The following is a 13760-nucleotide window of genomic DNA, read 5'->3' as shown; positions in this document are numbered from 1 at the left end:
AATAAATAAATAAATAAATAAATAAATAAATAAATAAATAAATAAATAGAAATTCAAGCTATCTTACTAGATTTACGATTACAACAAAACAAAACAAAAAAACCTAAACATCTGATTGTTAACAATTCAGCTAACTGCTAACTCATGCTGAGCATATCTTAATGTTTTAATTAAATGATATTGTGATCTGGGTCTCCCAGTGGGTGGGGTGGAATTGGAGAAGCTTAGGAAGTGTTCTGTGCGAAACATCCTGTGCACCCATGGTTCCATGAGGTGACCAGAAGGAGAACCTAATTATTCTAAAAGAGGCCTACAAGCGACAGCCAGTCAGCAACCGTCTTGCCCTCTCCCTCCCCTAAGGTTCCACAGCCTCAAGTCCTCACTCCCAGACCCAGGATGACCATCCCGTGAGACCATCCCATATGCTTACTAAATTTGCAGGATCTGGTCTGGTTAGCAAGCAGGCCCATGGGGATGTTCCAGCCTGCGGTCCTGTCCACGGCGGTGTGGCAGGACTTCTTGCCTCTCAGAGAGCTCCAGGTGAAGCCAGCATCTTCTCTTCTAACTGCTGCTACAGCAAGGTACCCTTGTGCAATGGATGACAGAGAGAACATCTTAGCTTCTAGGGTGCACATGAATTCAAGTACAGTGTTTCCAACCCAGGCTGGAAAAACAACAGGATTACATGACCATGGATCATCGGCCATTGTTAGGAAAAGGAAGGAAGGATGGAAGGAAGGAAGGAAGGAAGGAAGGAAGGAAGGAAGGAAGGAAGGAAGGAAGGAAAAGAAAGAGAACTTTAAAAAGGTGTTCTGTGTCAAGGGAATCTGTATTGTTAAATAAAATAATATGAAAAATTGATCCTCTAAGTGGTTACAGGAGACTGTCCTCAAGCAGGCCACATAGTATTGCTGAGTTATAAACCTTTACCCGGGGCAACAGACTCTGAACAATGAGATTGGTCTCAGCAATGCACAAATCACACACACAGGTAAGTGCTATGGTGGCCAGTAGATCTGCTTCATGAATGCTAAGGGCATGCACCCAAGGACCGCCAAGAACTGAGTGCAACCAGCCCAGCATGGTGAGGGAGTTAACATGGTTGCTGTACCCCTCCCAAGTCATCTGATAACCCAACTGAGGGCAAGTACCAAGGCTTCCACAGCTCAGCAAGCTCCGACTCGGGAGAGCAGCTGAGGCTAGTGCAGAGCCATGGGCTTGAGGAGGTGAGAAGCCCTGGTTCCAATCCAGCATCCGCAGCAGCGTAGTGCCAGTATGAGTGAGATCGGAGGCACTGGGACTCTCTGGGCCACTGTTCCCTCAAATGTACAGAATAGGGGAGCAACATTTCTCTTTCCACAGAAGCTTGCATCAAGAGTGACCACATGAAAGTCCCCCAGCAAGCATGAGGATGCATTCAGACATTAGTTGTAATTATTCCTCCATCAACCATTTTTATCTGTAATAACAGCAGGCTTGGCCTCTGTGTAACCACGGTTAGTGACCTTCTCCCTGCCTCCTCTCGAATGGTGACTTATTTTTGTCCCTGACTTACCTTCCACTGGTCTGTTCACACAATCCAAGCCATTGCTTTTGGAGGATTCTGAAGGGGCAAAGACAAGCAAAGCGTTACTGACAGCTCAGATTTCCTGAGAGGCCATAAACTTTCAAATGCCCACAATACGACAAGATCAAACTCAAAGGGAACGCCTCGGTATATCAATGCAGCAGAAATAAATACACATTTTCATCACAGACGTGGTCGTGGATGGCCGTAGCCGTATCTTTCACAATAACCACCAGATGGAAATCACTGAAACACCCATCCATGAAGACAATGAGAAGCACGGCGATCCGGTCACACAATAGAACGTTATGCAGCCAGGAGACTGGATAATAAGAAGCCACACGTTTGTGTGGGTGGATGTCACAAAAATAATGCTGAGCAAGGCACAGCAGGCATCAAATGCTCACTTCTTTTTCCATTAACTTAAAGGAGAGGCAAGGCGAGCTATGTCTTTGGAAGTCAGGAGAGTCGCTGCCTTTTGGAAGTATGGTGACAGCAGGGCACAGGGTGACTTCTGGGGATGGCTGACCCTTCATCTGGGTGCCAGTACATTTATGCTATCAGTGTATTCATGCTAGTAGCACATGCATGTTGTCAATATGTACCTGTTGTCAGCACATGCATGCTCTGTGTGTGCAACATATATATTAATAAATACATATTTATAATGATGTGTAATATATACATAATGTCAGGTGCACATGGCCTGTGTGTGCGTGCATAGAGGGCTGCATACAGTTTGTGGGAGTTGGTTCCTTCCACCATGTGGGTCTTAGGCATCAAACTTAGGTCAACAGGCTTGGCAGCCGTTGTCACCTGTACCAGCTGAGCCATCTCACCATTCCCAAAGATGTCTTTGTTTTTGTTTTAATCAAGAAGTAAACAACCATGATTTGTCAATCTGAGGGGATGGGGTGAAGTGGGTGTCATGGCCCCTTTCATTTATTCCTTCTTCTGATTCTGTCTCCATCTTCTCCAAGATCTAGTGAATGGGGTAACACCTCTCTACTCCCAAGTCAACCTCATATGGCATGGCCTGGAAAGGTCATCAACTCCACTTACTCTGGTTCTCTGCCAAGACTGGAACTAAACCGCACTTGCCCGCAGTGTAGATATAGCCTCCATCCAGGCTCATGGCATCAGCATCTCCCTTCTGCAGAGACAGAGCCAGTCACACACACCACACAAAGATGCTGTCTTCGGAGCTCTCAGGGATGGCCTCAAGACAGGTGTTGTTTGCACGTAACACCCCGAGGAAATACCACATGGACTCAGTCCTCTGCCGGTCTCACTGTCTTAGGGCTGTCACCCACACACCTGAGACACTAACTCTGTCTTCTGAGCAGAACTCTTCCTGTACCCTAGCACTCCTGGCACTCCTTTCTGAACCAGCCTCCCTCACAGAAGACATGCTGAGAAAAGCTGCTTTCAGCTAACTTCTGCTTCTTAGCACAACACTCAAAGTGGTACCCAGAGATTGGGTATCAAGTTGACTCATGAGAATGAACAAGCCACACCCCACGCAGAAACACGAGTTTATCAGGACTGCACACTCCTTTGCCCAGTCAGCACTGCTATACAAGGGCGTTAAAAATGATGAGAGGGGACAAGAGATTTGGTTCAGCGGCCAAGAGCGTCCATTGCTCTTTCGGGGAACCTGAGTTCAGTTCCAGCACCAACATGGCAGCTCCAACTGTCTCTAACTCTACTTCTGGAGGATCCAACACCCTCTTCTGGCACCTGCATGCATGTGGCTCCCATACACGCTCAGACACTCACACATATACATAAAATAAAATAAGCGTTTAAAACTGTTTCCCGAGATTAACACTGATGTGGGGAAGTCTCCATGGTATACTGCTTATTTGAACGAGGGATCAAAAGAAAATAACCCAGCCGGGCGTGGTGGCACACGCCTTTAATCCCAGCACTCGGGAGGCAGAGGCAGGTGGATTTCTGAGTTCGAGGCCAGCCTGGTCTACAGAGTGAGTTCCAGGACAGCCAGGGCTATACAGAGAAACCCTGTCTCGAAAAACCAAAAAAAAAAAAAAAAGAGAGAGAGAGAGAATAACCCGTACAATCCAGAATTGCTCGGGCTACATGGACAGAGAAACCTGGGGTGGGGAATTTCAAAACTCTCACTGTAAATATTTCTATAGGAAGTTGCATGCAGAGGTGTGTGTGTGGGAGAGGGGAAGAGAGAGAGATGCTAAAATTGTTCCATATTTTCCAAATGAACCTATTAACCCTAAATTGTACTTTTACTGGAAAGGGCAGAAATTCCACAACAAATTGGTTTTCAAACCTAGAAGCTGCTCCTTCATGCAACACATGTGCACGAGTGGTCCCGAGCCCACCCTCTCTTTTGGGTGTTCCTTCTTCACAGTGGCCTCTCGGGTGACCAACCTCACTATAAGTAGATGACCATGGTCCATGCCCTCTAAGAAGCCCATCACCCACAGCACGTGTGACCCGGGATCCCTACCATGATTGCGACAATGCAGTCCTCTGTGGTGGGGAATGAGACGCAGGTGACCCTGCCTCCGCTTGCTCTGTTCCACTGATCACACTTGCGCTTCTCCTCACTGCCCACGGCACACCATGTGACTCGGGCCTTTGAGGCTATCACATCCTGCTGCTCTGTGGGGAAGGACAGTGGTGAGGAACACTCAGGCGCTGCCTCACTCACACCTCTGCCCTCCTTGGGGATCCAAGTTCCTGCCCAGATCTTCTGAGACCGAGGAATCTGTGTGAGACCTTCTCTTCCCCCCTCATCATAGCCCTCAAACTGGATTTGGCCTGAAGCTTTCTGTTTCTCCTTCTGCTCTTTCAGAGGGCTTCCCTGGCTTCTAATTCATACATCAGTCCTTGGTGTAATGAGTGGAGTGCCTAATGTTCTGTCCCTCAGAATAAAAGCTTCATGATATGGAAACTAGTGTATACCCCAAAGGCTGGCTTAGAGGACCTTAACTGAGCCTGACCACCCACCCTTAAGGCCCACAGTCACCAGCAGATGTCACAGTACAGTCTCCTGGTTCACTCAGACTCCCTCTCTAAGTCCTCCCAAGTAGGATAAATATAGCCAAATTCGTCATCTCTACAGCCCATTGTAATCTCTTCAGCCAAGTTCGAATCCCAGCACAGAAGAGGGGCTTCACCTAGCCTCTGGAGTAATCTCCCTAGATTCTTTTCTTAGCCCATGCCTCTCTTTCTCGCTTAATAAGAGGCCTTGGGATCCTGGCATACACAGAGGAATATGGAAGCATTAATCCAGTGTCTGGGACTTTCTTTGAAGACATTTTTCACAATGGTCTTGACTTGATTGACAGACAGTATGTACGTCAGCCCCACCAGTAGCGGAGAGACCCTCCCAGAGCAGAGGTCACCCACGGTTCACTGCTGGCTCAGTACTCTTGGGTTCCTGCCTGGGGTCCACTTACTTTTATTCAGGTTCTGTATGGATGTGGTGTAGCTGAAGGTCAGGTAGAGCCCTACATCTACCCTCTTGGGAACCCTCACAAAGCCAATGGCAGACTCCTTGAACAGCAGGTCCTTCTGTCCCGAGGGGGAGGCAAAGAGCTGGAATCCCGATGCTTGTTTTTTTCCAAACTTCTCCTGTTTAAGGAAAGAAAATAGAATTATGGTCACCAGCAGTAGGCAGGAAGGAATCGAAACCCAGTGTGGGAAACAGCTACTTGGCATCTGGGGACAATTCAAATGGAACTGATATCCCAGCTCCCAGGGACTCTGCTCATTGCAGAGACATGAGCTCAACGATAACTTACCTCATCAGAAAACTGTTTTGTCCCAAGGTCCTTAGGGGACCTAAGAATAGCATCCGGTACCCACCCCTGCCTCTGCGGGAGCCCAGGAAAACCTGCGAGAGGCTGACACTGAAGAAGGTTCCTCTGTCTCTGCTGTCCAAGGGCGAGTCAGGGCCCATGGTCCTTAAACTATCGAACTCTCTCAACTGCTGAAGTTAGGGAAAGAGAGGCTCTCCCCACCCCTAAACCTAAGCAGGCAAGGGGTCTGTGCACATGTAGCTATACCTGTGACTGGCGGAGAAGCTCCCAGATGGCCTCTTCTTTGTCATTCGTGCTTCGGGATACGACAGCATGTGAAGGGACTTGGGCCAGGTGGCACTCCTTGTATTCTGTCACCGGCTTCCAGGTGTTGTCTGGGCAGAGCAGCTTGTACTGGTCCCTTTCGGCTTTATTTGGTAACTCCTCTGGGAGGAAGGGAAACGTGTGAAGATGAGCAATCTTCCTGAGCACTCAAAAAGGTAAAGCCGAAAGGAGGGAGGACTGTGTGTGGCAGAAAGGAGGACGGCCGTGCCTGGCTGTCTGTCATTAGACTGACAGAAATGTTAAATATGGTAGACATGTTCCATGGATCGTTCTTCTACTGTCAGAACCACGGAGTTACCCATGTTATAAAACCACGGATCAATCTTGGACCCTCAACGCTGAGTGGAAAGCCCTGGGCTCACGCTGCTTCTAGTGCTCAGTAAAAGCTGTGTGAACTCAGAATCCAGAGACACAAGCCAGTGAAGTTTGTGGTGCAAAGGCGTGTACAACTGGGCAAGCACATGACGAACTCCCTGGTGAGAGTGTCTGAGAGGGGAAGGAGAAGGGGGTAGGAGTGGGAGATTTCAGAGCATAAGGTAGGGGCTGGAGAGGTTGCTCAGTGGTTACTCTCACAGAAAACCTGAGTTCAATTCCCAGCACCCACATAGCAGCTCACAACTACCTGTAACTCCAGTACCAAGGGATCTGACACCCTCTTCTGGTCTCCTTGAGTATCAGGCACATGTGTGGTGCACAGACATACATGCAGGCAAAACACCCATGCCTGTAAAATCATAATTAATCTTAAAGTATTTTTTTAAAAGAAAAACCTAAAAGAAGAGTTGGACCTAGTAGGCAACTTGATCACAACTGGGGAATCTGGTGACCTGCACATCACAGTTAAAGCACTTAAGAGGCGGCCACACCCACAGCCTCACCCTTGCCCTTACCAAATACTGTGCTTCCTCTGGTAAAAGCCACATCTCCAGCGTTGTCTCTCAGACACCTGTGAAATGAGAAGAACGCAGTTAAAGATGAGGTGTCCCCGGCAGTGGGGCTCTTTCTCTCCATGCTGAGTGGGCAAATGTGCTAGGGCCAGCAAGAACCTAGGGAAGTCACTCCACAAAAGTGCCTGAGCTCCAGGAAAGGACTGGAGAGGAGGTACTGAGCCTAGGCAACAGCGTAGAGGCCAGAGGAGGAAGTCAGACAGAGGTCACCCTCTCCTACTCGAGAGAGAGGCCTGAGTTGGACTAAATATCAAGGTCACAATGGCTGCCCCACCCAGATGGGATGAAGGCAGGGAGGAAGTTAGCAGGATAACCCAAAAGAATAGGAGAGCAAAATCAGGCGTGAGGTGATCAGAGCGGCCATAACCAGGTTAGCTTCCATCAAAGTGATATAGACTTTGGGGACTTGTTGGGCCTCTAAGGGGCTGGAGAAGGACATGTAGTAGGGAGGCCAACTGCTTCTTAGGCTTGGGTTCTCCATCTGCACATCAGTAGGACCAAATCTCCATCCCGCACCCTGGCCTGAAGCTGTGCGACCATGGGCCATGGGGGAGGAAAGAATGGTGTCGCTCACCTCAAGGCTCCAGCATAACCTGAGTATGGTTCCTCGGGGGACGAGGCACATTTGTTGGCTCCTGTCCCTGCACACAAGCTACACAGGTTGGGGAATCTATCCTTTTGGGCACCGGGAACACAGCTCTTTGAGAAGAACTTGGATACCGCTGTCAAACACAGAGAAGTGGGCCACATAGGATGAGCCTATCCCAGCCACTGCAGTCCTGTCTCCCAGGAGCAGCTACCCCTCCACCCTCCATGGACCAAGAGCCCACTCCTCTGCCAGGCAGAACAGGACAGAGCTGAGTGAGCTTCGGAATGCAGACGTGCATCTTTGCCCAGAGAACAGCTACTGGCAGCTCCCGGAGTTGTTGGTGTGATGGCCCCTGCTTCTACTTGATTATACTCCCTCTGCCCAACCTTGGACTCATCCCATATGGAAAGCCATCCCAAAGTGGCTTGTGTCTACAGTGAGACTAAAAACTCCCAGCTTGGACCATTCAGGATCTCTCCCCCCTCCCTCACAAGCCATTTTACCTTCCTCAAGGGATGCAGGTGGTCCATTCCAATTCAGGTATGAACGAAGTGTCCCTATAGGGATTTTCCACCCCGCACTCCTGCCAAAGCCTGTGTGGCAGGACCTCAAGCCTTGGAGTTGGTTCAAATGAACGTTACTGCTGTTCTTCACCACTGCTACAGCATAGTAGTGAGTCCGGGGCTCTGCAAAGGAACAGAGGCACTAGACAGGGCTTAGCCCAGATGAGAGGGCGATGAAGAATCCACTCCGCCCAAGCTGCTGTGGCAAGGAGACCCAAGCACCAGGAGGACCTGTCATCCAGAGTCCAGAGACTCCGTTCCCCAGTGCGAGACACTGACTAGGTTTGCTCGTCCACTCCCACTCCACAGAAACCATTCCATAACCACAACACAGTCACGAGGTTTCAGAGTCCACAGAAAAAGAACTCACGCTCTTTGGTCCCGTAGACTTCAGCTGCCACAGGTCGCAGTTTGTAGGGGGCCTTCCCTGCATCGAACATAGTGCCACCATCAAGAGTCATGGCATCAGCTCTGTTTGTCTGAAAGAAAATGGGTCCAGAAATGCTTCAGGAGAAAAGATTTCAGGGCTTCCGAATGACTTAGCCCTTCGTATGTTCATATGTCCTACCTAGAAGATGACAACAGCACAGGTCAGGGGTCATTCGCTGTGAGCAATAAGCACCCCCAGGGCTTTAACTCCTGAAGTTGTGTGTGACCCCTACGTATGCCTGTCCACTTCAGTTACTCTTGGTCCCACTGTCACAATCTTCTGTATTTAAAGCTTTTTGATCCACATACTTTATCACCTATTTTGCCTTCATGTGTATTTTCAGTCTTGTAGATGTGCGCTGTGTGTGTGTGTGTGTGTGTGTGTGTGTGTGTGTGTGTGTGCTCACACACTGGAGTACATGAACGTGTGGAGGCCAGAGCTCGACTTCTGGTGTCTTCCTCCATCTCTTTCTGGCTTATGTTTTGAGACAAAGTCTTTTGCCAAACCTGGAGCTCACCAGTTTGTTTAGACCTCCAGTCTCTACTTCCTAGACCCAGAGTCCAAGTGGGAAATCTACTATCTCTAGGTTTTACATAGGTGCTGGAGAGCAAACAAGTGTCTTTTTAATGTCTGGAGTCCTGGCCATCCCTACACAACAGTTAGGATATGGCATCTAGGGCTGCACCAGGCTTATTTCTCAAGGGATTAGAGACATTACACATTCATCAAATTAGGCTTTTAAAAAAATAGTTCCTATGAACAATTTGAAATAAGACCCCAGTTACCCCTTAAGAGGCCTGTCATTTGTCTTTCTTTAGATATCAAGAGACACCGGTTTCTGTGAGCAAGGACTGTTCTTAACTGACTGGTGCCCAGGAAGTGAAGCAGAGGGACCAGAGACTTGAACTTGTGGTTGGACTGTGCACCTCTCCTGCTTTCCTCCACTCGGGTTGGAGCGCTAGCTTACCACAATGGCCTGGATGCACTGGCGGGTGGAGGATTTCTTGACACAACTGAGCGGCGGGCCACCCACTTTTCTCATCTCGTTCTGCCACCTTAAACATTTTTCTTCCTCAGAATTTGACACAGCACACCATCGAACAGTTGTTGCCTTAGCTAGACAGAGTCCTGGGAGAAAGACAGAATGGAGTCCAGCAGTGCTCGTGGGGAAGACCTCCCCAATGTCCGATGGCATTCTGTAGACTGCCCGTGGTCACTGCCCCACTTCCCTCCGTGTTACGTGGTCTTGTTCAGCCGCTGTACTCTAGTTAAGCTAAGCTGCTGGACCACAGAGGGATGAGACTCAGATACCCACCCCACCCCCAAAGATGATCCACTCCAAAGATCATTTTATTGACCTCCATCAGCCTTGTCCTAGATGAACCTGGCAGGGAAGCAGGGAAATGGCGTGGCTCATGTTTTACTTATGTGCACACTGGATCTTAATGTTGCAAACATGGAAACCTTCTTACATTGCTGAGACTGTAAAACGATGTAGCCACTTTGGGAAACAGGTTGGCAATTGCTCATAGAAATAAAAACATAAATCTGCTTAAAGAGCTAGCATTAATATTCATAGTAGCATTACTTAGATAGGAAAAAGGTCTCAAAATAACAACAACAAAAAAACCCAACTAACTACATAAATCCCAAACACTGGTGAATAGGAATGGCTGAAGAAAATGCAGTACATCCATTCAATGGTATATTCTTCAATTATAAAAAAAAAATACACATACATATAACATGACTAGATGAAGGAAGCCAAGTCCAAGACAAAATATTGGATAACTCCATTTTTTTTTTTGAGTCTCTACGTAGCCTTGGCTATCCTGGAACTCACTATGTAGAGCAGGCTGACCTTGAACTCACAGAGATCTGCCTGCCTCTGCCTCTGCCTCTGCCTCTGCCTCTGCCTCTGCCTCTGNGCCTCTGCCTCTGCCTCTGCCTCTGCCTCTGCCTCTGCCTCTGCCTCTGCCTCTGCCTCTGCCTCTGCCTCTGCCTCTGCCTCTGCCTCTGCTTCCCAAGTGCTAGAATCAAAGGTGTGCACTACCACACTCGACCAGAAAAGATAAATTTATAGATAGAAAGTTGGTAGTTCCATTGAGTGAGTTCTGGGACTAGGACTTCTGTCTTCAGTCTTGGTAACAAGCACCTTTACTCACTGGGTCACCTCATCTATCCTTCAGTGTGATTTTTGTCAATACCCCCATAGTTCTAGGCATTGTGTAGTTTTACCAAGTTATATGACTTTCCAGCTAAGTTGTGTTGACTCTAGAATTTGAACCTAGGCAGTTGGGCACCAGCACCACTGGCCACTGAGCTAGCCTGCCTGTATAGGATGCCTGGGTTAGATGTGGAGTCCAGCAGCAGGAGGACTAAGAAAGGGCATAGAGTCAAACATGGAGGGTCCCCAGTGTTGGTACAAAGAAGCCTTCTTGGGAGGCAGTGAAGCTGTGACTCACAGGAACTGGATGGAGATGGGAGTGCTGCCTTAGGAAAGAGCAGAGTGGACTGGCAGCTAGTGACCAAGCAAAGGAGATGTGGCTAGAGAATCTATGAGAGAAAGGATGCTCTGTGTGCACACTGGGACCGGAGAGGGGCAGGAAGAGGTGGAAGAGTTGGTATAGCTGGATAATGGGTGAGCTCTGGAGATGAAAGGAGCCCACAAAGAGGGGAGCCACATCTCAAGGCAAGGAATGCATAAGGAAGGCAAGAAGCCAAGCTGGGAGCTCCTTTCCGCTGCTGGGAGGTGTAACCAGGGTGACTGAAAGACCAAGTGCTATGCCAAGCTCCTCAATGTCCCATCCTGCAAATGCCAGTGCTACATACAGCACACACTCCCTCCCCAGCCCCTGCAGCACCCCTCTGCTGTGCTAAGGCTCTCCACAGCCACCGTTCCCTGAAGCGGGCAGGCATTCCCTCAGTAGCCAGAGATTTCCCTGGAACTGGGACTGGGTACCACTGTGGCAGACAAGTACTCTCTGAAGCAGGTCTGAGTCCGCCCAGTTTTAAAATAAAGAAATCAAGGGTCAGAAAGGTAACGCAGTCACACAGTCCTTGCAAAAGCTAGTGTCTAAACTCAGATGCTCTGTGTGTCTTAAGCAAACATCTCACCCTCTCTGAGCCCAACAGTCTTCCCTAGATAACAGAAGAGTGCATTTAGTGCCCAGCTTCCCAGCAGGTGACCTCCCACCCCTCCCTACCCCTGGGCACCTGCACTTACCAAGGGCCTCAAGAAATATCAAGGAAGGGATGAGCAGCCTCATGTCTGTGGTCTTGGGAGACCTAGAGGACAAGCCTGGCTTCTGCCCTCTCCCCGGGGCCCTTTATCTGTGCTGGGTGACCTCACAGGGCTGGCCCCACCCTATTGCCCAATAGGCCTGCCTTCCAGCCCCATTGCCCTCAACCAGGTGTGCTAGTTCTTAGAGGCCAGGTTCCTGGAGCCCAGAAGGAGGAAACAGGGACTCCAGTCCCCCCTACACGGGCACTGCTGGTACAGGAAACCAAGTGATTTCCTTAATCTCCACCCAGCTTCTGCCGGATCATCCAGAGTCACAGTCCCCAAGTCTTATCCTTTCTTCTAGAGGTGGGACATGGGGTAGGGGGTCTATATTTGTGGGTTACCTTGACCTGTGACATGGAGCAAGCAAATCCCCTTCCTCCTTGGCTAGACAAAGAGTGGTGGATTCTAAAGAAGAGGCAGCTGCTCAGGCCTGGCCACAGCAGCAGCCCAGTGACAGCCGCAGGGAGAGCGGAGTCAGCCTAGAGTTGCACACAGGGTTCCTGTGGGGTCCACACTGCCTTGAAACCCACCATACAGCCCCCGAAAATAACCTAGGATCTCAGAAAGGAATGCCACCCAGGGTTGACCTGTGTCCCTTCATTTGCTAGCGAGGAAGAGGCCCTGACAATTGATTTCTTTTTCTCCTTTCTTTCATTCCTTCCTCCATCTCTTTTTTCCTCTTCCTTTGTGTGACTGTGTCTGTGTCTGTGTCGTCTGTGTCTGTGTCTGTCTATCTGTGACAGTGTCTATTTTTGTGTCTGTGTGTTTGTGTGTGTGAGTCTGTGTGTGTATGTGCATGTGTGTGTGTGTATGTGTGTGTGTAAGAGAGAGAGATTGTGTGTGTGTGTACATGTCTGGTATAGAAATGAGAACTTCTTTTTAATGAATGTCTTAAAAGTCATATTATGATATTATGAGCCGGGCGGTGGTGGCGCATGCCTTTAATTCCAGCACTTGGGAGACAGAGGCAGGCAGATTTCTGAGTTCCAGGCCAGCCTGGTCTACAGAGTAAGTTCCAGGACAGCCAGGGCTACACAGAAAAACCCTGTCAAAAAAATAAAAGCCATTTTAATGATATATTAATTTGAAATTATTTATATGTGTATGTTTAGGGGTGATGGTGGGGGTATGTGCACATGAGTGCAGCTACCCATGGAGGCCAGAGGTTCAGACACCCCATATCTGGAGCTGGAGCTGGAGGTACAGGCAGTGATGAATGAGCCTTGCAACACAGTGCTGGGAGCTGAAGTCTAGTGCTCTGCAGGAGCAGTGTGCATCCTTAACCCCTGAGCCACCTCTCCAGCTCCCATGATGATGCCACTTTTTAATTCAAAAGCTAGACTACTGCTTCTGAGACCACAGCTCATAAGTGTGTTCCCGTGATGCACAGGGCTCAGGACCAAGGGTCTTCAGGCTCAGCTGCATGCCACACACCCACTGGAAGCAATAAATGTGCTATTTGCGGGGCCGGGGAGGAGCGGTGGTGATCACCTCAAGTGTGGTGCCCATACATACAGTGGGGCAGTTTGGGTCTGCAGAGAGAATATGGTAACCGTATCGGTACAGATGTGAACTTAGCTCAAGAGTTTATACATGAAGTAGTGAGGTGTTAGCCTGAGGGAGCCTCAGGCCGGCCACTGGAACCTTCTCTTGTGATTGCAATCTGTGTTTTCTTCAGAGGCAGACATGGACAGCGCTTAAATCACTGGCAATAAGGAACATATTTCTGGAGCAGAAGGTACCCCAGTAAGCCAGCACTGCCAAGGGACACTCAGCCCTAAGGAGCAGGCCCAGCTTGAGCCTGTGAGGCCTCTCATGCCTGGGGCTGAGTCTTAATGAGATACAAACATGAGGTCAAATCAGGCTTCCTGTTTGCCCGCACAAAAGTGGAGTCTGTGTTTGATGCTAGAATCCCAGCTGGGGTTTTGGTGACAGATCCAGGGTCCCTCATTTGGAAACAATATGATGCAACGTCAAAAGTTGCTTTCATCTATAATTGCAATGAGCCATTTCAAAAAATTGTGAGGAAACACACAGTTGGCTAACTCTTGGGTGCAATGAAGCACCTTTGCATCTGAACTGGCCCTGCCTTTTCGTGATTATAAAAGAACTGGGAAATATCACAACCCACATCTCTGAGTGCCAAGTAGAAAAGGGTGGCCTTGGAGGTGCACTGGTTGGTTTGACCACTTGACACAAACCTAGATACGTCTGGGTAGAGAGAATCTTAATTGAGAAAATGCCTTGGTAA

At 49.0% G+C, this 13760-nt stretch overlaps 1 protein-coding gene across 1 annotated transcript in view; it reads right to left on the bottom strand.

Moving 5' to 3' along the window:
* The window catches only part of Ltf (lactotransferrin), a 23078-nt gene extending 11558 nt beyond the window's left edge, over positions 1-11520 (bottom strand). Inside the window, exons 1-12 of the mRNA XM_021172080.1 lie at positions 11450-11520; positions 9191-9351; positions 8164-8272; positions 7734-7916; positions 7216-7363; positions 6585-6640; positions 5617-5795; positions 5008-5182; positions 4053-4207; positions 2630-2720; positions 1556-1603; positions 431-586 (exon numbers count right to left, since the gene is read on the bottom strand). Of these exons, the coding sequence (XP_021027739.1) occupies positions 431-586; positions 1556-1603; positions 2630-2720; positions 4053-4207; positions 5008-5182; positions 5617-5795; positions 6585-6640; positions 7216-7363; positions 7734-7916; positions 8164-8272; positions 9191-9351; positions 11450-11492 (1504 nt within the window). The 5' untranslated portion in view covers positions 11493-11520. The remainder of the gene's footprint in view (positions 1-430; positions 587-1555; positions 1604-2629; positions 2721-4052; positions 4208-5007; positions 5183-5616; positions 5796-6584; positions 6641-7215; positions 7364-7733; positions 7917-8163; positions 8273-9190; positions 9352-11449) is intronic.
* Between the last annotated feature and the right edge of the window lie 2240 nt (positions 11521-13760).

This window comes from Mus caroli, chromosome 9, assembly GCF_900094665.2.
Source record: "Mus caroli chromosome 9, CAROLI_EIJ_v1.1, whole genome shotgun sequence".
NCBI lineage: Eukaryota > Metazoa > Chordata > Mammalia > Rodentia > Muridae > Mus > Mus caroli.
The sequence above is the reverse complement of the archived record's forward strand: the minus strand, read 5'-3'. Positions and strand labels throughout refer to the sequence as shown.